At 45.8% G+C, this 24,366-nt stretch overlaps 1 protein-coding gene across 3 annotated transcripts in view; it reads right to left on the bottom strand.

Annotated features, from left to right (window-relative positions):
* Nucleotides 1–3,580: 3,580 nt before the first annotated feature.
* Nucleotides 3,581–24,366, bottom strand: part of UVRAG (UV radiation resistance associated) — a 295,144-nt gene continuing 274,358 nt past the window's right edge. For all 3 annotated transcript variants that reach the window (XM_045816174.2, XM_045816172.2, XM_087868172.1), the window contains one exon: nt 3,581–5,494. In XM_045816174.2, coding sequence (XP_045672130.2) covers nt 4,792–5,494 — 703 coding nt within the window. In that variant the 3' untranslated portion in view covers nt 3,581–4,791. The remainder of the gene's footprint in view (nt 5,495–24,366) is intronic.

Raw genomic sequence — 24,366 nt, 5'->3', positions numbered from 1 at the left:
CCTGCTCGTATCCCCTTCTGAAGAGTCAGGTTATCCAGTATTTCTGTCCACTCGCACCCTCCATGCCTTCTCATTTGCTGCCTGTAATGAAGAGGGACTGAGAAGAGCTGATTCCAATCACGTCTTGCACAAACCCGACGGGATCCACGCCTGCCACCGCCCCGCTTGGAATTCTGTCCCCGGGCTCGGCTGGCTACAGCTGCCTCACCAGCTGGCAGCCTTTGTCACTTTTATCCAGACTCCAGACCATTCTTTTTCTGGATTGCTGACATTGCCGGCCTCCAAAATGTGTGGAACTATTTTATAGACGTGAGCTTTTTATGCATGTAAAATCCACAAGGCTGAGCTGTCTACCTACAAAACTGTAATTAGATGCGCTGGGAGGGGAAAAAAAAGACAAAGTTTCTATCTTCTTCGAGCAAAATGAAGCGCTCTGCGCACCAATTCAGCGCGCGGCGAGGCAGCCAGGAGCCGTGAAGAGCGCTCAGGGGCGGGCGGGGGCCCGGACAAGCCCAGCGGCCAGGTGTTAGAAAACAGGCAAATGAAGCCCATTAGGCTTCTAGACCGCGTCTCAACCCTGTGTCCCTACCACCCACTAAAACACCTCGGAACACCTGACATTTGTTTCCAGCTTAGTTTTCCCAAAGACCCGTTTGGGCCCGACATTCTCAGTGTGTACAGATCAAGTATCTGCCCTTCATCCCCCCGCCCTCCACCGCCCCCCCTGCATACACGATGCCAGAGATCCTCGCTGAACCGCTAACGCCTCCCAGCATGCATGGTGCTTTGCAATGACCACGAAGGGCTCTCAGAAAAATACCGACCTCTTCTAACGCTATGTCCAACCCTGTGGGGGGTGCGGGGGTACCACCTTTACTCCACGGAGCAGGCGCTGAGGCGGCTGCGCCCAAGTGTTAGAACGGGAAACGGTGATAACACGTGTGGGGCATCCTCTGTTACTAGGCGGTGGCCTCCTGTTGGACCAAAGGGACCACCGTTGATGGCACAGGCCCCATACAAACATCAGGGCAAGGATAGAGTTCACTCCAATGTTTTAGATTAAGAATTGGGGGGGGGTCCTTAAAAGTTCAATGGCTTGAGGAGGGGCACAGGTTCCAAGCGGCTGAGTCGGGGCCTTGGGAGTCGAGCTTCTGCAGAGCGGACGCTGGCTGCACCGTACCCGTCCAGCACCTGCCCAGCCCGGTATCCGGTACTTACCCTGAAAACAGCAGAGCGCGAGGATGCGCTTCTTGTTCAGAGTCTGTCTGTTACTACTACTCGAGTCCAGCCCCGACCTGGTGGCCGGCCGCGACTCCGATCTAACCGAGTGACTCTTGGGCTTTGCAGCCTGGAAGGGGCGCCTTGCAGCTGCCTGCTAGGAGCGCCTAAATCTACTGTCTCAGCACCCGAAGGCCTTCCCCAGCCCCTGCAATCTCTCCTCACCTTTCTTCACATCCATTCAGGCCCCTCGCACAGGAAACTTGCCGTTTTGCAAACACTCGAGGCCTGGCCTTGCCTCTGGGCCTTTGCCCATGCTGTGCCCCCCACCTGCAATGTCATAGACATCTTTCATCCTATCCAGCTTTCATCCGCATGACCTCCACGAACCTTTCCCGATCCCTGAGTCAGCTAGCTTTCTCTGCATTCCACACCATGGCTACACATCTCTCCATCACAGAATTGATCACACTGAATTCGAACACATTCATACGCCCATCCCCCACCCTCCACCCCTACAGCACATGGCAGAGACCAAAGCTTGTTAATTTTTCTATTAACCTTGCTTAGCCCAGTCCCTCGCAGACAGAGAGAGAGCTGGCTCAGTACATGTGAAACGGCTGGCTGATGGTTTACGAACAAGGTTTTCGTAGTTAACTCAGCTTCAACATGAAATTCAAAACAATGAAGACGGGACTCAAACATGGCAGGGAAATAACATACACTTTTACTCTCAAAATAAATACTAATCAATTTTATTTTATAAATACAGATGCTGAGTTTTCTTCCAATTACCAACAGATCGGTTTCACATGCCATTTATTATTGGTGGTGGTTTAAAAAATTATTTAAATAACCGGTTAGGTCAGGATAAATGGGCACCATTAGAACTGCTAAAAAAATATAGCTGGATACAATCTTCCAAAACTAATATTCTGAGGAGGAAAAAAAAATCTCTGGAATTTCTACAGTGGGTAAGGGGGAGTGGAGAGAGAACACAATCAAATATTCACTTGATAACATTGGCCGGCTGTTCAAAGTGTCTCAGCTACATGACAACGGAAAGGGCTCTTAGCAGTGCCGACACGGAGAGGAGTGAATTTCATTTCAGCTTAGACCCTCAACGCAGGTTTTCCTTTTTTTAGTGATTCACAAGACTGATTAAAAAGATGAGTAGGAGATAGTAACTCATCCCATATTTTGGCCTTGGCCACTTTAAACAGAGGCCGCACGAATTCCGCAGCTTTGGAAAATGTCGAGCCCCGTGTCTCCTGGAGACACGTAACACTGTAGGGTCTGCCCAAGGCGAGGCAGAAACTGGAGGCACCGACCAAACGCAACGGAAACCTGAGACCCAAACCAGGGGAACCCAAACCTAAGTGGCGGCGTCGAGAGCATTACGTCACTGAGCACGGTGTGGGCCAGCCCATGCGTAGGTGACCGGTTCTGAGCCACCTAATGACATTCGGTGGTGGGGCTCCGTGCCGCGGGGGTGCAGAGCTGTGGGTCCCAGAATCAGGGGGTCCACAGACTGACAGAGCCCCCGAGCCCCAGGCGCTGTCTGGCTGTGTGGAACCTGAGATGAACATTGTAACTATGGGCGCTCTGCGTGTGGTCCCCCTGCTCGGGGTGCCAGGACCCAGGCTGGAGGGCACCCGGTCTTTAAGTTTGGCGTGAAGTTTGAAGTCCACTCCCATCTGTGGACCTAAGCCACATGTGATGCGGCTCCCAGCGTTCAATACCAACACAGTCCTTCCAAAACCTTTTTCTTTGGGGCAGGGGGTGGGTGTAATTTCACTGGAGGACCCCACACAGCCCCGTGTGACGGACAGCCAAGCCCACGGCTCTCTCCCCCCCCACCCCGTGGACTCCCACAGGAGGGACAGGGCACTGCGGAGAAGCGGTGACTCGGCAGATGGCTTCTGCTGTAGGTTTGGAGGAGTTCCACGTCTTTCTGTGGAATAAGATGGATTTCTTCAGATCAAGTTAAAGCTCTTAATTGCTCGCAGGTCGGGTCTGTCTGTCAAGCGTGGATTCTGTGAGTTCTCTTTATGTGGAAAATAACAACATGAACTACTGGGCTCGACGGTGAAGCTGTCAACGAGCACCGGAGCCCACGAGCGCTTGGACAAAATATGAAAAGGATGGCGAGACCCCGGAGTTCGGCGGTTGCGCAGGACAAACGCAGCTACCGGACGGTACGTGTGTGAGGGCGTTTGTGCTGCGACGCAAACCATGTCGACTCAAGTCAACGACATTAGCGCAGACACAGCCACCGTTTTGGGTCAGGCTCGCCCTGTCATGATGTGACTGGGAGATGCAGGTTCGAGAAGAATTTCAAAACTGGAAAAAACAAATCGGGTCAAGTGAAGCAAATTCAGTTTTTATTTTTCTATACAATACATGGATATATGCATAAATTTTCCTTAAAGAGCTTGCAACCCTGAGGCAATGTCCTTGGGTATATAAAGTAAAGAGCAATAGCAAATGAGATCTGAGCTCCAGGAATGAAATCGAACTTCAAGAACATAATTTACTCTGAATGCACCTGCACACACCCACGGTGTCTACACCTCATCTAAGCCTCTTCGTCCAACTGTCCCGACTGCCTTGCGGTCTGCACATCAGACAGCCTGACTCTCGCCAGATTTTACATCATAGCCAGCAACTTCCTTTCCAACTGAAATTTAATAAATTAGCATGGAATTTACATACGGGGATTTCTGTCTGGCGGGTGCGTTGCCAGAGAGCATGCCTGGTCTTTGACTGCAGCCTCTGCCCACAGAGAAACTCTGGCCCCCAAAGGGGACTGGATGCCATCTGACTGTTGTAACCCTGCGGGTGGGGGGGTGGTGGTGGTCCTTGAGCGTCCCCTGGGATCTACCAGAGGTGAGGTTTGCCTCTAATCTGAGCGTTACACCAAGGTACGGCCGAGCGGAGGAGCTGCAAGGTCTTGGCGATGGCATTCAAGAACCAGTGAACCTGATGTCCTCGGTTTTCAGGGTGCACAACCCATCCACTGTGAAGACAGGGCAGCAGATGGGGGGCCTGGGGGCAGGGGCAGGGAGGCCTGGGTGTAAGGAGACCATTGTGCTTCTTATTTGTCAAACTCATGGATGGTCAAAGATCTTTCGGTAAATGGTGAAAACCTTTCTTGGATTATTTGGTCTTCCCAAGCTTTATAAACTATGGCGAGGGCAAATGCTTATGAGAAACTAAAAGTGAGTTTATTACATTACTTATATATTATCATCTCCCATCTGAGGATAACACCAAAGTGTAAATTAAAAAGCAGACAAATACCTATAAGGTGACTCGAGCTAGAGAGTGACCTTTGCCTTAAAACAATCGTCAGGCCTGAAAAGCAAATCTTGCGAGCAAAATCTAACTTTGTCTGGCCCACTGATACACAATGATCCTGAGTCCCTCCTTGATTTACAGAGTCTGGTTTTCCGAGGAATATCCTCCATTAATACTCCTTTTGTGTCATAATTGTCACAGGGGTAACCAGTGCGGCTTCATCCTCCTTTCAGGCGGTGCCTCTGTCCTGGTCCTACCGGCCGGCTGCTCACTTCACTTATCAGAACTCCTGCGTGGCCGGCGGAAGCTGGACACGTTTTCATTCAGTGCATAGATCCTTCGGGAGAACTCTTCAAACTCCCCCAGAACTTGCTCGTCACACTCCACCGCCACGGCGCTGTCCACCGGGATGCAGTTGAAGGCTTCCAGCTGGTCACCTGAGGTGAAACCTGTGGCCTCCGTCCCGATGACCTCTTCCGCCTGCTCCACAGCGCAGCAGAGCTCGGGCTCCGGCACCGGGAGGAACTCGCCCGGCAGGTGGACGCCGGACGAGGTGGCCCGCTCGCTGGGCAGCAGGGTGCCATTGACGGTGGCCGCGTGCCCGGAGAGCACTGCTTCTGGCTCTAGGCCAGTGTCCGCGCTCGTGGGACCGCCGTTTAACCTGTCTCCCAGATCAACGCCTTTCTTCTTGTTTTCTTTGGAGAAGTCCAAGGAGGTATCCAAGGAGGAGGACAGAGATGTTGTCTTCCTCTCCGATTCTCCCATGGAAGGGATGGCGGGCACGGGCTGGGAGAGCGCGGAGTTGTAACTGGGAGGAGGGGTTTTGTACTGGAGTCTCTCATTCTCTGAGCTGGCCCGTTTTCGGTGTCCTTTGTCTGGGGACGGGATCCCCCCAGAGAAGCCTACGTCGGCGCCTCCAAATATGGAGCTTTGTCTCTTTGGAACAGGGATGGCACTGGAGGTGTGATGTCTGTCGCTAGAAGGCAAACAAAGACGAGAAGTCACTTTCAACTTTCGAACTCGGCCTGAGCCTTCTGGATCCAGAGACAGGAAACAACATATTTAGGTTTGAGAGAATAAAAATTGATAATAATCAACCTTAGTATTAATTGTAGTGTCTGAATGCAAGAAAAAGCATGAAGGATTCTGAATTCAAGTTTGCGAGCTTCTTTCAAGAAGGATACAAGACACACTAAAATATATCCAGAGGACAGTGCTCAGGGTGGGGTGGGGGATAGAAACCATGTTGTGTGGGGAAGAACTGAAGTAACTGGAGGGATGGGATCTGAAAGAAAAGTATCTGAGGGATATAATCAACCCCATGGGCCCGAAGTGCTATCAATATTCTTATTCTTATTTAAATAATCTACTCTTAGGGCACCTGGGTGGCTCAGTCGGTTGGGCGGCTGACTCTTGGTGTCAGCTTGGGTCATGACCTTGGGGTCCTGGGATCGAGCCCCCAGTCAGGCTCTGCACTCGGTGGGAAGTCTGCTTCAGGATTCTCTCCCTCTCCCTCTTCCTCTGCCCCTCCCCCTGCTTGTGCTCTCTCTCTCTCTGGAATAAATAAATAAATGTTAAAAAATATTCAAATCTTATTTTAGCTTCATAAAGCAGGCATGCTTAGTTGGCAGAGAAGTTAAATGACTTGTCCCTGATAACCTCAGTGAGGTGGTGGCAGGCTAACCTAAAACCCATGACTCACGACTCAATGATCAATAGCTTTTCTGACACCCAAACGCTAATCACCCTGCCTTACAGAATGGGCACAGCAGGGGCCCAGGAGATACCTATATTTGTATCTGTGTATCTACCTAATAGAGATTATTATCTGTCTGATATCTATATCCAGCTATTTTTTTTTAAATGAAACATTAACTTGGACAATGGCTTCTCTTTTATAAGGCTAGTCACACATGGTTTACAATACTTGGTCTTCAGTGCCTTCTCCTGAACTTGACTTCCTTCTTAGGAAGATACTTTAGGGCCAGCAATAACAACCACTGTTTAGCTATACAAAACATTTTAGTTTCTAAAGTAATTTCATATATATTGTTTCACTTGGTTCTCACAAAAACCCCATCAAGAAAGCAGGGTATACACTATTACTCTTAGGTCTGAAATAATAAATAATCACGAGTTAAAGGAAATCGAGTATCCAGACCCTGGAAATGATGGTCATGTTATATGCTGTGCTAGTTACGCCACCCTGGAGTACTGGTCACAGTTCTAGATATCACACGTGGATGAAGCTAGTCAGCTCAATACACCAATATGAACAGACTGGGTCCAGAGACAGAAGGAGGTGCAAACATAAGATCCGTTTGACTTGTATTCTTGAGATGAGGACACATACAGAGCAGCGGCTTGCAAAACAGCAGCTGTGAGGCAGGCAAAGAGGCTAGACTTGAAACTACACCCACCCACACAACAGCTATTCCACATGCCAGGCCTTGGGAGGGGAAACAGATGCAAGACAGAGCAGGCCCTGCCTCTGAGGGGCTTCCAATCTTGCCGGAGGAAGACAGCCATGATGACTGAAATACTACATTGTCACACTGCAGTTGTGGTAAGTGCCCTGAAAAAGAAGGAAGGATCTAGGGCTCCTCCCACCTCTGTCCACAGCCACAAACCCTTGTGCCAGCTGCAGGCTCCCTCTTCTCTCAGATTTTTTCTGATGCTCGATTATGCCTGTGGTCTCAGACACCTAAGAAAGGGTTATTCTTCTTGCAAAAAGGCGACCACTAGGCTGCGAATCCATGGGCTCATCAGACCCCGTTGCTTGGCTGGAAGTGTTGGTGCCAGGAGAGATTTCTTAATTAGGGGTGGTCACTGGTGCGCACATAAAACAAGGCAAGTAGACCAGCAAATTACTGTTTTTAGTTCTCAAGAGAAACAAAACAAAACAGAGAAAAACCTACTGGCCTTAATCTGGGTTTTTAGTTAATGTTGTCAAAACTCACAGTAATTGGGTAAGCCACACATTTTTGCCAACCTTGTTGTTTTTACTCTGCCACTTGCTGACAGTCTCCCTCTCCAAATGATTTTGCAGGGGGCCTAGGTAATCAAACCAAAACAGAGCATCAGCACCATCCACAGACCGTCTATTCCGGAAGACAGGCCAAGCTTTCAGTTGCCACCCCAGCCCGGCGGGGGGGGGGGGGCGCGCACCCGTGAACCAGCCTGGAAGGCAAAGGTGCTATCGCTGGCATACAGCCAGAGGTCCGGTGCTTGACCACTCACGGCCATGAAGGGTGAATGACATGATACCCCCACGGCCACTGCCACCCCCTCCATGCCACCCGGCCCCACCCTGTGAGCACCCTGTTCTGCTTCTCTGCTGGGCTGCAGGGGGCCTGATAAAAGGCAGGCATGAGGAACAGGCCTGGGCACAAGAAGCTGTGCTTATGACACAACAGGAAAGGGGGTTCTGTAGCCCTCTTAGATTCCGGAAGCTCTCCATAGCTTTGCATAACAGAGAAGTAATAACGTGTGACATCCCTCCCCTCAACTATAATGGGAAGGAAGCTATGATTCTCTTGCCCATCAATAAAGTTGAACCCTCACATCTACCTTGTGGAAAAGGAAGGCAGGTGGATGGGTTCTGTGGTTTGTTCAAGGCTGCAGAACCCACATCTGAACTCTCGTTTGGTCTGCCTCCAGAGTCCACACTGTCTGTGGAGTCCCAAGTAGGAAAATCACATTCAAATTCAACCAACATTTGCTAACTGCCAATGAAATGCCCGGCGTCAAGCTAAATGCCATTACACGGGCTTTCCCATTTAACCCACCTGTCTCTAAGCTCCGGGGTGCGACTCCTATTTTAAGGGACGGATTCTAAGGCTTTGCAAGGTAGAGACCTTAGCATTTTCTGACATCCTGACATCAAAGTTCCTTTAGATTTTTATGAGAACCCAGGTAATGAGAGTATCAGATACAATTTGGAAAGCCCAAGTAACAGTAAAATACTCCCCCTGAAGAATGGTAAAGAAATGAGTTATTACAGATAGCCAAGAAAGTCTCCACGTCTAGACATTTGCTCTTCAATCACCACGTGTTGTCTTCCCCCCATTTTTAGCCACATGTAACAAGACCTTTCAAAACTTTTTATTTAAGTCTTTCTTATAATCTTAAAGAGATTAAGGTGAAGAAAAGAGGATCTTCTTGATAACGTGGAGCTATCGAGATGAAAATGTATTACTGAACTGCGCCGCGGGGAAGAGATGACAGGACACTCAGTGGTGCTGAGTCTGGGTCTCAGGCTCTCTGCCGCACCCACACTTCCCCGGGCACTCCCCCACCGTCAGGCTGGCAGTGTGCCTGCACCCGTGCCCTTGTCTGCAGGCCCTTGTCTTTTGTTACTATCCGCTTCCGACTCGCTGTGCCCACCTGCGGTGGACGGCCTGAGAACTGTGTGCAAAGTAAGAGTACACAGGCTTGAGTGAGGGGCCAGCTGTATGCATAAAGTCAGCTATGTGCTTGACTTTATGAGTTTTGTAACATTAGTTTTGGCTGCTCAGAGTTAATTTTTTTTTATTACTTCCAGGATCTTAGCAGTGGTCCAGATTTTTGAGATAGCTGAGTTCTAAACAGCTGAAGTGTTGAATGATTACATTAAAATATAAACAAACACACATGCATTTTTAATTATTATAATAATTTATACTCCCCGGAAAACTCAAAAAATATAAACTATATAAAAAATAGAAATCACTCACAAGCCCATTATCCATCAAATAACCACAATTAATTCTGAGTATTTTGTTTTTAGACTTTGATTTTACATATGTGTGTTTAATTAAAAAAGAGAAAAAAACCTAAAGTTATGTTTGTGGTATACATATACAATTCTGTATCCTGCCATTGGATTTTATTAAAACCTTTTGTAAACAATTCTAAATGGCTGCTCCACTGAATGGAATATCAATCCCTCATTTTGTATTTCTAAAATTTTACTATTGAAAAACAAACCGCTACAAGCATCTCTATATTAAAAAAAAACACCTAGATTTTTAATAAAATAATTTGGAGTTTAACACTTAATAGAAAGTTTCCAGAAGGAACCTTTGTTACACATTTTAGTGCAAGCTAAATTCTTACAATAAGAAAAGCGGCATTTTACTTCTACTATTGCCTAAAATACAGAAAGGGAGCAATTAAAGAGGCAAATGATAGATCACAAAGAATGCCTGGAAGGTTTCAAGATTCTTTCTGTCTGATTAGTCTGGCTTCACGATTATTTCATCTGGATGGAAGAAGAGGTCGAAATGCATAGATTTACTAATTACGTGACCGATTTTTAAAGGCTGTTGACAATTTACTTATCAAATGAAATCAGTACATTATTTCAGTTGTGATGATGAATAACTTACTGGGAATTTTTACTCTTAGAAACAACCAGAGTAAACCTGGATGCTTTGGGGAGGGGTGGATGCTGCAGGAAACATGGTAGCTTTGCTTCAGCCTCCACTCTGGCCAGGGGTCCCTAAGTGTCCTGCGGCACCAGATCAGGGGGCCCGGAGTCTGACGTTTGGTAACTGGACTGAGTCCCCTAGTTCACCGCACACATTCTCATTAGCCGTTTGCTTTGAGTGGAGGTCTTTTCCAGCTTGGCTTAGGTCCAAACTGGAAACCTGGAAACATGACATCTGGGGTTTAATGCTGCAATTAAAAGGAATTTATTAAAAAACAACAACCCAAAGATATTATAATTGCCAATTTACCAGGTCACGGTTTAGGGAAACATGGGAGAGGTTGCTGAATCACTGAACCACATCAGGACTGTTAGATGATTTCATAATCAACCTTTTGCCACAAGTACAAAAAGATACCCTAGCGTCACAAACAATAGCCTGATGAGGGAGAAGCCAAGTAGTTTGGAGTTTAGAGGTCAAGAAGGGCAGTCTGGTTTAAATTTGGCTTCTTTGGATCAAGTCTTCTCTGATCTCTCTAAATTCAGGTGATTCATTTCTTTCTCATTGTGTGAGTCCTTATTCAGTGCAGTCAGTTACCTTCTGTTACGTCCTCAGCTACAGCTGGACAGAGTGGTGGTGATGACGACGGATTCTCAAAACCTCCAAGCTCCGCAGCGATGTCTGTTTGCAGTTATAACTGAAAGGTCAGACTCACCACTTGCTTGTTATGTGACTCTGTGACTGCAGACAGCCCCTCATCTTCTCTGTGCTTTAGTTTTCTCCCTCATAAAACAGATCACTGGACTATCGTAAGGACTAAATAAAATAATGTGCTTGGAACCCTTAGCAGCATGCCTGGCACATGTGCTCCTGGAAGCAGTAGCTGTTCACTGTGGCTGCCGCCATCACTAGCAGCTTCCACAGGCTGCGGATTCCAAAAGAACTGCCCTCATTTTATGGAAGGGGCAACTGAGGCTCAAAGGCATTAATGTCTGGGACCACAGAACACAGGTAACCGGAAGTAAAGACCAGAAACTAGGTCTCCTTCCTCCTGCCGTTTCCTCCCATTTAGAACGGGGACGAACTCTCCCCATCTGCCCCATCTCCGCTTCTGCACAGAAGGGAGCAGCTGCAAGAAGGAGAAAAAGAACTGAGGCAAGTGTAAAAGAGTTTTGGAGGAAAAGACCTAAATCAATCAAAAGCAAAACATCACCCCAGTTGTTTTTTCTCCTTTTTTCTTGAAGACATGGGGGGGGGGAAGGCTTTGAATAAAGTAGAAATGCTCAATTGCCTCTATTTACATGATCTACCAATTGCTCAGGGACTACAAAAACTTCCCAGAATCCTTGGAGGCACATTCCAATCGTCCCCAAACCCCTGATGCATCATTTTTCTATACGAATCTAGCTTCAGGGAGAAAGACTTTTTTTAAGGAGGGCATTTCTGTTGCCCCAACCTAAATGAGGAGGACGCTGCTCAGCCTTTCATGACCGTTGTATGAATACTTTGCCATGAAGCCAACCCGGGAGGCAGCAGAACCCAGTCCATCCACCATTCTTCTTCTTCTTCTTCTTTTTTTAAGGATTTTATTTATTTAACAGAGAGAGACAGCCAGCGAGAGAGGGAACACAGGCAGGGGGAGTGGGAGAGGAGGAAGCAGGCTCCTAGCAGAGAAGCCTGATGTGGGGCTCGATCCCAGAACGCCGGGATCACGCCCTGAGCCAAAGGCAGACGCTTAACCGCTGTGCCACCCAGGTGCCCCCATCCACCATTCTTCTTGCCTTGCCACTTTCCCCTCCTCCTCTTCTTTCTGCTGGTTTTACTGCCTAAAGCAACAGCCTCCTTTAAACGGAAGGACTGGGAGAGAGAAAACAAGGTAAGAAAGCACTGGTCCAAAATGCGTTCCATTTCCGCGTCTCCCTATGTGATGTTCCAGACGTCGGCAGGGAGCGCCGCCAGCGTGGAGCCCGGGACAGGCTGAAGCGCTGACTGCTCGGAACCAATGTCTCCTCTCCCGCGAAACATGACGAGCCACCTGACAGTGGTCACGGGAGCAGGAAAATTCTTAGTACAAGGAGCAGGTACTCCACGGATTGCGATGACTGATTAACATTAACGAAGTGTGATGAAGGAAGTAGGCTGGTGATAGCTTTATACGTGGTCTCGCTTCATCCTCACATCTCTGTGAAGTATGACGAACACCGTCCTCCTTTTACAGATGAAGAAACTGAGGCACAGACGTTAGGTCACTTGCCCGAGGTCCAAAGCAACTCCCTGAGACTGAACCGACGCAATCGGGACTAAATAAATGTTAAGTTTCGTTCTCTCTCCCAGTCCCCAGGGCTTGCCACCAAAACACCGACACCGATCATCGTTCTGTTTGAGGGAGGAGTGAGACACAGAGGAATAATTTTTCGGCTAAGGGGTTTGGTGTCTTTTCTTTCTTTTCTCTTCTTGCCTCTGTTATTAAGTTTGGGTGGCTTTTTTGGCCCACTAGGAACTGCTATTCTGTTATAAGAATGCTGATGGATTCCAAGCATCAATTACGAAAACGGGACTACATCTTGCCACAAAATGATACAAACGTGGAGACTTAGGGGAAAGGGAAATAAAGGAAAAATGTAAAGATTTCCCACATCGAGAGAGTTCTCGAAGGCAGGGTGAATTTTTAGCCATTTGGAACGATTTTGTTCCCTACTGTCTTTCAGATTCACTTGCGCTGGTCTTCTCTGTCTACGACCAGGTCTCACTCTGCGAGTGAGGTACTGGGAAAGAGCACAATTCAGAGTCTCAAATATGTGTCTTTCCCTCCTGCAAAATGTCTCCTCTGAGGAACATTACTAGATCACAGCTGGTCGAAATGCTAAATCTTGATTGTCTGGATCCTGGCCAAAGTCTACGGCTGCAACTCGGTGGAATAAGAATACTTAAAAAGAAAAAACCCCCACTTTTAAACAACATTTGATCTTCTTTCTCTCCCTGCAGCAAGCTATGACCTCACAGCAGCGAGGCCTCTCCATGGAGGTGTTTAAGTTGGTTTACGGCCATTAGAAATGTTTGAAGCTCTAGGTACTACTCTGCGCCAACAGCATGTCAACTGTGCTAAAAAGCAATAATAGTTTCTCACCTTCTTAAAGATTACTGCTTAAATAATGCAGAGCAACGACAGGGCTGCACAGATGCCAAGAGCAGGTTGCCAAGGCGAAGCTGAGGTAGAATTACGTCTTTTGGCAGCTACGAAATTATGACATAAAGTTAGTTTTTTCAAAAAAACAACCTCCATAAATTAGACTACTATCCTTTTTCAGGATCCAGCAAAAGCTGGGATTTATCTTTCTCCTTGCTCTCCCTCAGACCAGGCAGAAGCACAGAGACTCCTTTTGGGAAAGCCAAATTTAACAGCTAGATCTTATCTCTCAAGAGGTGGCTGGGGGTTAGCAGTTTCAAGCGTGCAGTCTCCTGACCACAGGCAAGCCATCTAAAGGCCTCTCGCCATTACCAGATAAGCGAAAGTGCTTAATCTGTGCCCTGGATGTTAACAAAAACAAGAAACAAAATAAAAATAGAAACAATCTTGGGCCAAAAGCATAGGCTGAAACCTGTGCCAATGGTCACCTTTCCCCTGGGCTCAGCTTGGAAGGGTTCCTGCCAAAGTCTGACTAAATAAAAACAGAAAGTTTAAAAAGCTATAACTGAACAAGGGAGCCTTTAAATTTTATTTAAACTAAGGACTGATGGAAAGACGAATTTATGAAAGAGAAAGTTCCACAGGCAAAGGGTAAAACAAGCAAGCCGAAGAAATCCATTTCCCCAGGCTACGTGATCCGACCTACGGCCTGGCCATCAGGCCTCCATAGCCCTGGACAACAGGGCCGAGCTTGGGAAAGAGGGGCGGCACAGGGTAGTGGACGAGCTTAAGGGGGTGCCCACAGGCAGGAGCCCCTCTGGAGGCCAGCTCCAGCTCAGTTTCAAGGCTGAGCTCCCTGGGATCAGGGAATAGACAGTGATCCTCAGGAAGACAGAGAGGGGTCCCTGGAGGAGTCGAGTCAACCCACTTCACCCACCAGCTTCCATTATAAGAAATCATCATACAGGGGCCCCTGGGTGGCACAGTCGTTAAGCGTCTGCCTTCAGCTCAGGGCGTGATCCTGGCGTTATGGGATTGAGCCCCACATCGGGCTCCTCCGCTATGAGCCTGCTTCTTCCTCTCCCACTCCCCCTGCTTGTGTTCCCTCTCTTGCTGGCTGTCTGTCACATAAATAAATAAAATCTTTAAAAAAAAAAAAAAAGAAATCATCATACAAATTGATGTATTAAAATCACAGTCAGGCAACAAACATTATGAGGACGGTAAAATGGTCCGCAGAAACAGAAAGAGAGGCCAGAGATGATACCAGGGGACCCCTTGGAATGTCTGGACAACACCTGGGACATGGAAGTAGTAAAGTATTTATGCTGAGAATCAGTGGGGAAAGACGTTGGCTCCGCCCTTGCCAGGGACGCCGGAGGAACAGCAACCTCGCAGAGCCCAGCCTCAGGGAGACCTGGACAGGGAGACTAAAACCTTGGTCAGAGAATGCTTTCGGAATTTCAAAAGTAGACTTGCAGAGAGAACTAAAGGAAGTTTTAGGCTCCAGAAGCCAGTGACAGGGGCGCCTGGGTGGCACAGCGGTTAAGCGTCTGCCTTCGGCTCAGGGCGTGATCCTGGCGTTCTGGGATCGAGCCCCACATCAGGCTCCTCCACTGGGAGCCTGCTTCTTTCTCTCCCACTCCCCCTGCTTGTGTTCCCTCTCTCGCTGGCTGTCTCTATCTCTGTCGAATAAATAAAATAAAATCTTTAAAAAAAAAAAAAAAAAAAGAAGCCAGTGACAGACTCTGTGAAATGAAGTCTTTGAAAGATACTGCTAAAGCTGAACTCCCACCACATTTCTAATAAGCTCTGACAGGAGCTGAACCATGGGGCTTTAGTTGTTTGTTATTTTAAAAGAAAAACGAATAGCTCTGCCACCATTTCCCGAGATGCTGGAGGCCTTCAGAAGAAGTGCCTGAATTACACTTAGCCACCATCTAACCATCACTTAGTGACAGACTGGGGGGCTCCAGGGGTAATATCTGGGGAACCTTATCTTTGGGAGTCCTCTGTACTACTAAGAGGGGCAGCATGAAACTGCATGCATACTGACAAATGATTTACTCCCTGATTCAAAAACACTAAACACTGGGGACACAATAACGACTGAAAATGAGGCCACAGTTCCTGCTTTGGTAGAGCTTACCACACAGTGGGAGAGGACAGATACCTGTCACCAAATTATGACAAAAATGTAAAATGTAAAATGATAACCTCCGACACATGCTACGCTGAGAGAGCGTGTAACAGAACTGACCCAGAAAAGGCCAAGAACTGAAGGGTTAGTAGAATTTCTCACCAGGTAAAGAATGGGTTGGTGGGTAAGAGCATCTTCTAGGCAAAAGGAAGAGCATATGCCAAGCTCCTACGTCAAGACAGAGAACAATGTTTGAGGACCCGAAGGGTCATCAAGTGGAGAGCAGCATGGCAGAAGATAAAGCCGGAGAGGAAAACAATGTCTAGATCATGCTGATAATTTTTTCTCTTTAAGCCATTCAAGTGTTTTAGGCGAGTACTGTCGGGGAGGGGCAAAGGTGGTAGAAAGAGAGATCTATTAATTGATTGATCTGTATTTTGTCAAGTGCCCTTTGGCTGAAGTTGGAGAATAGACTGGAGGGGGCCCAGAGTGGATGCTGGGACCACAGGCTGTGCAGCAGTGTAAGTGAGAGATGATGGAGGCTTGGACCAGAATAGAGATATACCAATATAGATAAGCAGACCTATCAGGGAAAATCAGCAGGGGTTGCTAAGGTTAGATATGGGATGAGAGGGAAAGCGAGGAAGGAAGGATTATGCGAGGCTTTCTGGACATTGTGAAAGAATGGACGGAGATTCCATTTGCTGTAAACAAAGCACTGGAAGACCACGAGGCTTGCAGTGGTGGGGATGGGCGGCAGGAAGAAAAAAACACAGGCACAGAATGCGCTGGGAAAACATCCAGGAGGCAGTCTGAAGAGAGGCGTGATATCTGCAAAGAGATCTGGGCTGAAGATCTGTACTCGCGCTTCAGTTCAACGTGCGTGATAATGAAAATGATGGTTGTAGATAAGATCACCTTGGGCTGGAGAATAAACTGAGAGAAAAGAGGGCCTAGGACTGCATCTTGAGGAGTTCCAGTTTTTTATGAGGAGGTAGAGGAAGAGGAACTTGTAAATGAAACAAGAAGGAGAGGTCAGAGAGAAAAGAAGAAAACCAGGAGAGGGCTATAATGATAGCATTCCTTCTCTGAAATCACAAGGTGCTAAACAGTCCCTTGTATAAAACATTTTAGTCTTAATATAGTTATAAGTGAGGCTGTATGGAGTAACAAAGTGGGGGTCTAAAACTGTTTGGCCTGGGTCCAAGTCTTAGCTCCTCTGTTTGACGGCTGTGTCACCTTTAAGCTATTTTAACCTCTCCGTGCCTCAGTTTCCTCAACAAAAAGAAGAGGCAGGATAGTGGGTCCTAATTCCCAGGGTTGTTGTGAGGCTTACATGAGTTAACTAATATATTCAAAATGCTTTGGAAGAGTGCCTGCTTTGCCGTAACAGTCATTTGACATTAGCTATAATGGCATTATTTATTATATACCGCTCTTTACTAACAGAATTGTTGAAGAAGCAGCATAGAAAATGATCTGTAATGTGAAACTCCAAACTTAAAACACAGGGAATCGTATCTAAATTGATTTTAAACTCAAGGGTCATACTGAAGCAGTCAGGTGGGCATTTTTAATGCTGCAAACCCTTGTCAGCTTTTGATGGGCACAGACCATAGCTCTACAGGCTTCTTGAAATTTAATGCAGTGCTTTAGATCTAGAAGGATGCTTATTTGCTGATACTTAGCACGTGCGAAAGAGTCCCTCCTAAAAAACACTGACTTTTTAGTACAGGATATGTAAATGGCGTTTCTGCTCATTCTTCCCCTCTGCTCATTTAAATATGTCCATGTTCCAAAGCCCAATTCAAGTCCAACCTCTTTCATTAAGCCTTCTTTAACCACGTAAATTTAAAGTAATCTCTTTGAACAGCCACAGTGCTTGTAATTATCCCACCCAACTGATGTTTAATACGATCTCTTGTGTTTCGATACGTATTTCAGGAGCCGTTGCTGACACCCACACTTACTGCCTGGCAGTCTGCTAGGCTCTGCAAATAACACAGTGTATAAAATAAGGTTTCTATCAGTAAGGAGTCCCCACTGTAGTCGAGAAGATGGAGAGAGTTAACCAATAACCAGAACACCACGGTGCTTTGCGTACAACATACACTGTGTATATTATAATGGAGGAGGGAGCCCAGTAATCATCGGGAGGACGCATCACAGGCGGCTATCTTCAACTGGCACCTTGAAGGATAAGGGGGAGTTAGCCAGGCTGTGTGTGTGTATACTGGGGAACAGCAAGAAATGAAAGGAAGGATAGTTAAAGCAGAATAAAATACAATACGTTTGCAGTCCAACTATGGAGCCAAGTCTCTTAAACACTGTAAGGGGGGACTTGTCTTCTATTTCTTGAAATCTACTCCTTCACTTTCCAATCTAACGTAGTAAAGAGTGAGTATTAAGTGAACTTATTTGTTTTATGAAAAAATGGATTTAATTAGTTGTACTCAAAAGGAATAATCCGTGGTTTTTCCTTTTGGCAATGTGTTGAGAAACATTCTGCTAATGTAAAAAAAAAAAGAAAAGGTAAAAAGAAGAACACTACAGGGTTATTCATAACATGAAAGACACAAGATACAGTTATAGTAACTCTAAATGAGAATATTATGCAGCCATTAAAATGATGCTAAAAAGTTTTAAATGGCAGTTACAAAAGGCCTAAGATGTGATATACGAAGCAGTGGTATATACAACTGTAGGGACTACGCTGTCCAACTGTAGCCACTAGCCAATGGTCACCGAGTACCTGCGATGTGGCTAGCTGGCTTTCAGATGTGCTGGGTTACAATATATACTGGATTTAGAAGGCTTAGTATGAAAAAGGGAATGTAAAATATCTGATTAATAATTTTAAAAATACTGATTATATATTGATGAGTTAGAATTGGATTTTATTGTAATTAAATAAAATATTAAGATTAATTTACCTATTCCTTTTTACCTTTTTATAATATGGCTGCCAAAAAATTTGAATTTACGTATGTGGCTCAGACTATATTTCTATTGGACGTGCTGGCACAGACGACAGGATCTCAACTATATGAGAAACACATAGAAAACTGATCAACTTAACAATGGCTTTTGTTCCTAGATTGTGGGGTTACTGTTCCCCCTTCTTCTGTATATTTTTACATCCTCCAAATCTGATTCATTGAGCACATATTATTTTATAATCAGAAGGAATTAACAGAAATAAACAAGACACACATAAAAAACAAAGAGAAAAAGATTCCAATTTGGTTCAAAGACTTGGTTGCTGGAGGTAGAGAAAAGAAGCCCAGGGATACCCAAATGATTTTCTGTCACTGATGGAGGGTTAGCACACCAAGGATGTTGGCCAGCTGTTCTCCATCCTGACTGGAGACAGAAAAAAGCGGAAATGGGTGTTAACCGCAGGAGGGGGCCTGTAAGTTAAATATAGGGAAGAATTTCCTGAAGCGAGGGTGTTTAAACTCTGGAATGAGTTATGGAAGAAACCTGGTCCCCCAAGGTCTTTTAAAATACTACAGATACCCATATGCCTTGTGTGTTCCTGTCTAGAGGCAATGAGATGACTTGTCAAGGTTCCTTCTAAAATAGCTATCTTAGAGTACATAACTCCAATAAAACTTTCTTTTTCATTTATTTTTGACCAAGCTTCACTTTTCACATTAAGGATGCCAGTCTGCAAGAAGTACTCTGAAAGGCGAGCCCATCCGATGCCGCTACCTTAAGTGGTACACTTGAGACTTCAAAGACAATGTCATTTGATCTAAATTTAAAAACTAACATCAGTTAGACAGCATGTTTTTTAAGTCCCTCGGCGTCACCTGCCAGAAACTAGTTCTGAATTCAGCATAAGCATGATGGAGGGAAGGAAAGAAGACACGTTTGCTTTTAAAGAGGATTTAAAAAAATGTTAATGCTGGATACTGCCTCATTTTCAAAGGTGAATAGTTTGGCTTAAAAGCTCAACTATTATATTGTTACCCTCAGATTTTAAAGAAAGTAGACTGGCTCACTTGCTGTTGATTTTCATTACCCTCGGTTTACTTAGAACAAAAAAGGATTTTCTTAAAATGTGCCAAAGTTTGTTCGTCCTTTTCTTTCTTTCTTTCTTTCTTTCTTTCTTTCTTTCTTTCTTTCTTTCTTTCTTTCTTTCTTTCTTTCTCTCTCTCCCTTTCTTTCTCTCTCTCCCTTTCTTTCTCTTTCTTTCTTTCTTTCTTTCTTTCTTTCTTTCTCAAAAGCTGTTCAGCTTGGTCCTCTTTATTTATGAAAAGAAATGGAAGACTAGATAAAAAATAGGTCCGCAGAAACACCATCTAGAGATTTACACCACTTAAGTGAGATGACCATACATAAAGCCACTAGTCGTTCCTTCCTAAGTCACATCATTAAGTGCTAGAAGGAACCTGGAGACATATTCCAGCAAGCTGTGGGATAGTCAATGATGCTTCTCTTCAGTGTCCCATCTTCGATAGGGACACTGAAATTGTCCAGTCTCTATAAAAAAGGCACACCTGGTCCTAAAATGTCAAACAACTCAGACCAAGGTTGACCTCCATCAGTTAACAGACTGTCCACTGAAGCTGGGTCTCAGGCTCCAGGCCCCACATGACAGCAAGAATGCACAATGCACAGGAAAACCTTTGCTCAAGTCATGTCCTTCAAAATATTAATTTGTCTTATCTACTCATTTAGATTCTAAACCAAACAACTGTCATCTAAACAAAGCAGGAATTATCTTACACTTTTGAATCTTTTTCGTCTCTTAAATAGTGCTATATGCAGAGGAGACAGTTAATGAATTGTTAAAAGCATAAATCCTACTTAATAATACTTTGCATAGTCCTTTTTAGTTTATAAATCGCTTAGACATGATCTCATTTGCTCCATACAACTGTGCTTGGGAAATCAGGCTGGTGCTATTAACTCCATCTAAAGAAGTAATGCTCAAAAACAATTAAGGAAAATGAAGTGATAGAGCTGAGGTTGGAGCCTACATTTTTTGATTCCCAAATCTAGTGCTCCTTCAGCTGTATCACACTGCCTTGCACGGAGCTGCTGGTTGAAGCCCTACAGTCGAGAAAAATTAAACTTAGAATAAAAAATTCCATGTACAAAGCAGGACAGATGGTTTTGAAATCCCACTTTTATCATGTCTTATTCTGAAAAAAATAACATGAAATTGGAGGAAGGCAAACACTTGGGGCAAACATGTTTTAGGCCAACCCATGTGCTACCTTCAGTTTTCGTGTTTCTTTGGGAATGGAGCTGAAACATATAATCAGTTTTGTTTCTTCTGGTCTTGACGTTCCCAAATTCTTCACAAAGTTTTACGACTCTGAGTTTCCTATCTCTCTGAGTATATGGGGTAGGATAAGCTTCAAAGAACGCTTTCACCAGAACTGCTGTCCTGATATTGTAGCAGTGTATTTTTCTAGTACTCTGGACTTGACTCTGGTGGGTTTCCCTGTGGAAGGTAACAGGTGCTAGAATTCTGTGGCACAGAGACAGGAGAGCTGGGGAAGGGCAGAGAAGAAGGATGACCACTGACTAAGAAGGGGCAGCATCGTGGGATAAAAAGACAAGAGCCAGATATCTGGGTTTCTGGCCCCAGCTCCAACACTTAGGAGCATGTGACCTTGGCAAATCACTTCACATTTCTTTCTTTTTGCTTTTCTTTCTAAGAGTTATTTATTTGCAAGAGAGACACAGAGCGAGTGAGCAGGGGGAGGGACAGACGGAGAATCCTCAAGCAGACCCTTCTCCTGCCCCAGTGAGCGCGGAGCCCACCGCCCAGGGCTCCATCTCACAACCCTGAGATCATGACCTGATCATGACCTGAGCCAAAATCAAAAGAGTCGGCCGCTTCACTGACTGAGCCACCTTGGCGCCCTCACTTCACATTTCTAAGTCTGGGTTCTCTGATCTGTGAAACAGTGATTATCCGCCTTGCCCTCACAGGGCTGTTGCAAACTTAAAAACATGGAGCATTTGGCAAGTGAGAGACTTATTATTTAAGACTCCACGTGAGAGGTACCTAAGAAGATAGGTACCAAAAAAAGTAGGTAGGCAAACAGATTTGTAGGACACCAATCTCTATGGCTCTCAAAGGGTCTTATAAAGGACTTGGGGAAAGCAAGAGGGAGAAGAGGACTATTTTGTATCATTAACATAAAGACGGCATGAGCCACTACTAAATGTGACCAAGAACCATATTCTATACCTATTTGTAGATATTAAGGGAAAAACAAAACACCTATAACAAAGAATGGATTAACATGTGAAAACAGAGATAATAACTATGATTTGCTTAGCCATTACATATTTATAATGACAGCTACCCCTTAGTGACCGCTGCTGTGTGCCAGGCGGTATGCTAGATGCTTATATATTTACCCTCATAGCAACTCTATCAGGTAGGCGCTATTGACTCCATTTTATAAGTAAATTTAAGCCCACAGCTTAAACTTGTTTGAAATTTCAGACACAGGAAGTGGTGGAGTTGGTATTCAAAACCACAGTCTTTCTGGGCTCAGTATGACTGGGCAACTGTTTCCCTAACCTACTCGGTCCTAATCCCCAATCTTCACATGCCTAAACCCTTCTTGTGTTCTAGGTCCACTCAAACGCTGCCCCCTTAGTGAAGGCTTGTTCCGGGTCTCACCCACAGCCCCCACACCAGGAAGTCAATGACTTGCTCTGAATGTTCCGAAGAACTTATCTACCTAGAATTTCTATTTTCTATTATATATTTTTTTGTTCCTATTTCATTGCCTCAATTAGACTATACCCCCCTTGAATGTAAGTTCAAGGAGTATATTCCATGAGTAGAACAAGATGGATGGCTAGTTCATTCACTCACATAATTCCAGGCTTCCCTGGTGCCAGGCCGGGACCACAGGATGAGTAAGACACAGTCCTCAGCTGCTCAAGAGCCAGGTAGTTAAGACTTGGTAGGAGAACTGAACCTATGCTACTGAGGGACTACACGTTTATCTCAGTATCTGCCACTGTGCCTGCTGAGTGAGTGAATGAATGAGGTCGGATGTGTCTTAAAGTGAGAGAGCAACATTTGATAGGGCGGAGGCAAGGGCTGGCTATTCTGGGTAGTGGGAACTTGTCTGAGTAAAGAACTGAAATCGGAAATGAGTGTGGTCTGTCTGGGGGTCAGTGGAGAAGGGGTGAGAGAGCAGTGGAGACACCGTTGAGGCACTATCCCAGGACCTGAACGCTGGGGCCCCATCGCAAGCACCACAGCGACTCAGCTTTAAACTTATCGTCTTACTGGCAGGCGTCAAGTAGCAGCTTGCGTGTACATTCTTCCCCGACCATAATTCAGCACTAGCATCAGCTGTGCACGTGCACGTCAATCTGAATCTCGGACTTTGTAGTTAGTAGTAAAAGAAAAACGGGATGTTTAAATGGAATGCTGGTGGCTTTTAACCAAACGACTCAAGAGTATGACCTCTGACTTGAAATTCTGCTTTTCAAAATCGTGCTGTTTGGCAGTTACAATGGGGTTAAGTGATCCCAGGATGAGAAAATGGGGACTTCTTTTGGAAAGAGCTAGCATAAAGCACTGAGGACTGTGCCCCATGTAACTGTGTTCACGAGGAAAAGGGGTTAGTTTTAGGATTCAGCAAATAGATGCTTTTGATATTAGATCACAATCCTGTAACGTGAAAGCAAAAAAATCACGTCATTAAAGAGATTTTAATCGCACTGTCTGTTCTTTAAAAAACAAAACCAAACAAACGAGCTGGCACACAACTTTGAAGCTCACCATAAGGAGGGACTCAGCGACTGCACTGATCCTCAGCCAGTTTGAAATCCTGGACACCACAAGAACATACAGCGAATCTGCTTCCACAGGGACCGAGCTGTGAATAGTAACAACCCCACAGGACATGCAAGTGTTTTCTTTTACAAAAGATGTAAGAGGCTCCCTCAGGACTGTGAGTTTTTTTACCCTCTGCCCTAAGGAGCACAGGCTTGGGAGGTAACTCCTGAGTCCATGGCTGCTCTCGGAAACGCTCAGATTTCTCGGAGGCTAAAAGTCCTTGTTGCAGCTTTGTTTACGTCTGTACCTTCCAGCCTGGCTTCCTGCAGTGGTTTCTACTCGGACTCATTATGCAGCACTCAGTTTGTGGTGCTTCGCCCTCCCCGGAGCCCGTCCTGCAGTAGAGCACACAGAGTGGCCCCTGCCGCTCGCTCGGCGCTACTGACTTGGCACAGGGGGCACAGCGGGCACCACAGAGACGTGCGTGCTTAGGGCTTCACGGGTTTACTCCATCGGCGCCAGGAGACCCGGACTCCGGTATCACTGCTACGGGTTCATGGGTCAACCGTGCTTGGAAAGTCGTTTATTTTCTCTGTACCTTAGAAGGGAGAGTTGCTGGAAACTGCAGTGTTTTAGGAAGGGCAGGCAGGTTGAAACGTGGAAGCATTTCTATGCAAGCATTTTGGGTAAACTGTCCAAAGAGATCTCAGAAGAAAGGAATCGAATCTCTGAAAGTTCTAGTCATTTATTGTAACTTTTTAAAAAATTTTAAGTACTTAGGTTTTCCTAATTTTGTATTTGTAGGCCTGTATTCTTTTTCTTGAAAATGGTCCCAAGTTGTACAAGCTCTAAGTACCACAAAACCCAGATTCTCTCTGTTCCTAACGTGAATGTGCACTCTAGCCAACGTGGTCTGTCCTTTGCCGATAAAGCTACTGGGCCTTTTCTAAAACTGTTCCCTCCGTTATGAGGCGACAGGTGAGGGTGGTGGTAGCAGAGAAGGAAGAGGAAAAGCACATCCTAGACAGAGGAGCAGCGAGTCAGGAGAGAACTTGTTCCCGTAACGAAGACGAGGCCAGGACAGCGACCATCCGTGAGAGGACGGGACAGTGTGATGTCAGAGGAGACAGGGGCGGGGAGACCATATGCCAAAGAGCGTGAATTTTATTCTGGCTGCTGAAACCAGGGACTGATTAAGATATAGCTAAAATTTAAAAAGACCCCTCTGGCTACTGTGGGGAAGGAACAGAGGCGGGACAAGAGTGAAATTAGGGAGACAAACCAGACTAGCACCGTGTCGGGCAAGAGAAGGTGGTGCCCTGGACTGGAGTGGTCATAGTGGACATGCGGGGCAGTGGTTGGATTCAATATACACACTTTGCAGGGAGAGATGACAGGG

This window comes from Ursus americanus, chromosome 16, assembly GCF_024610735.1.
Source record: "Ursus americanus isolate L20-20 chromosome 16, mUrsAme1.1.p, whole genome shotgun sequence".
NCBI lineage: Eukaryota > Metazoa > Chordata > Mammalia > Carnivora > Ursidae > Ursus > Ursus americanus.
The sequence above is the reverse complement of the archived record's forward strand: the minus strand, read 5'-3'. Positions and strand labels throughout refer to the sequence as shown.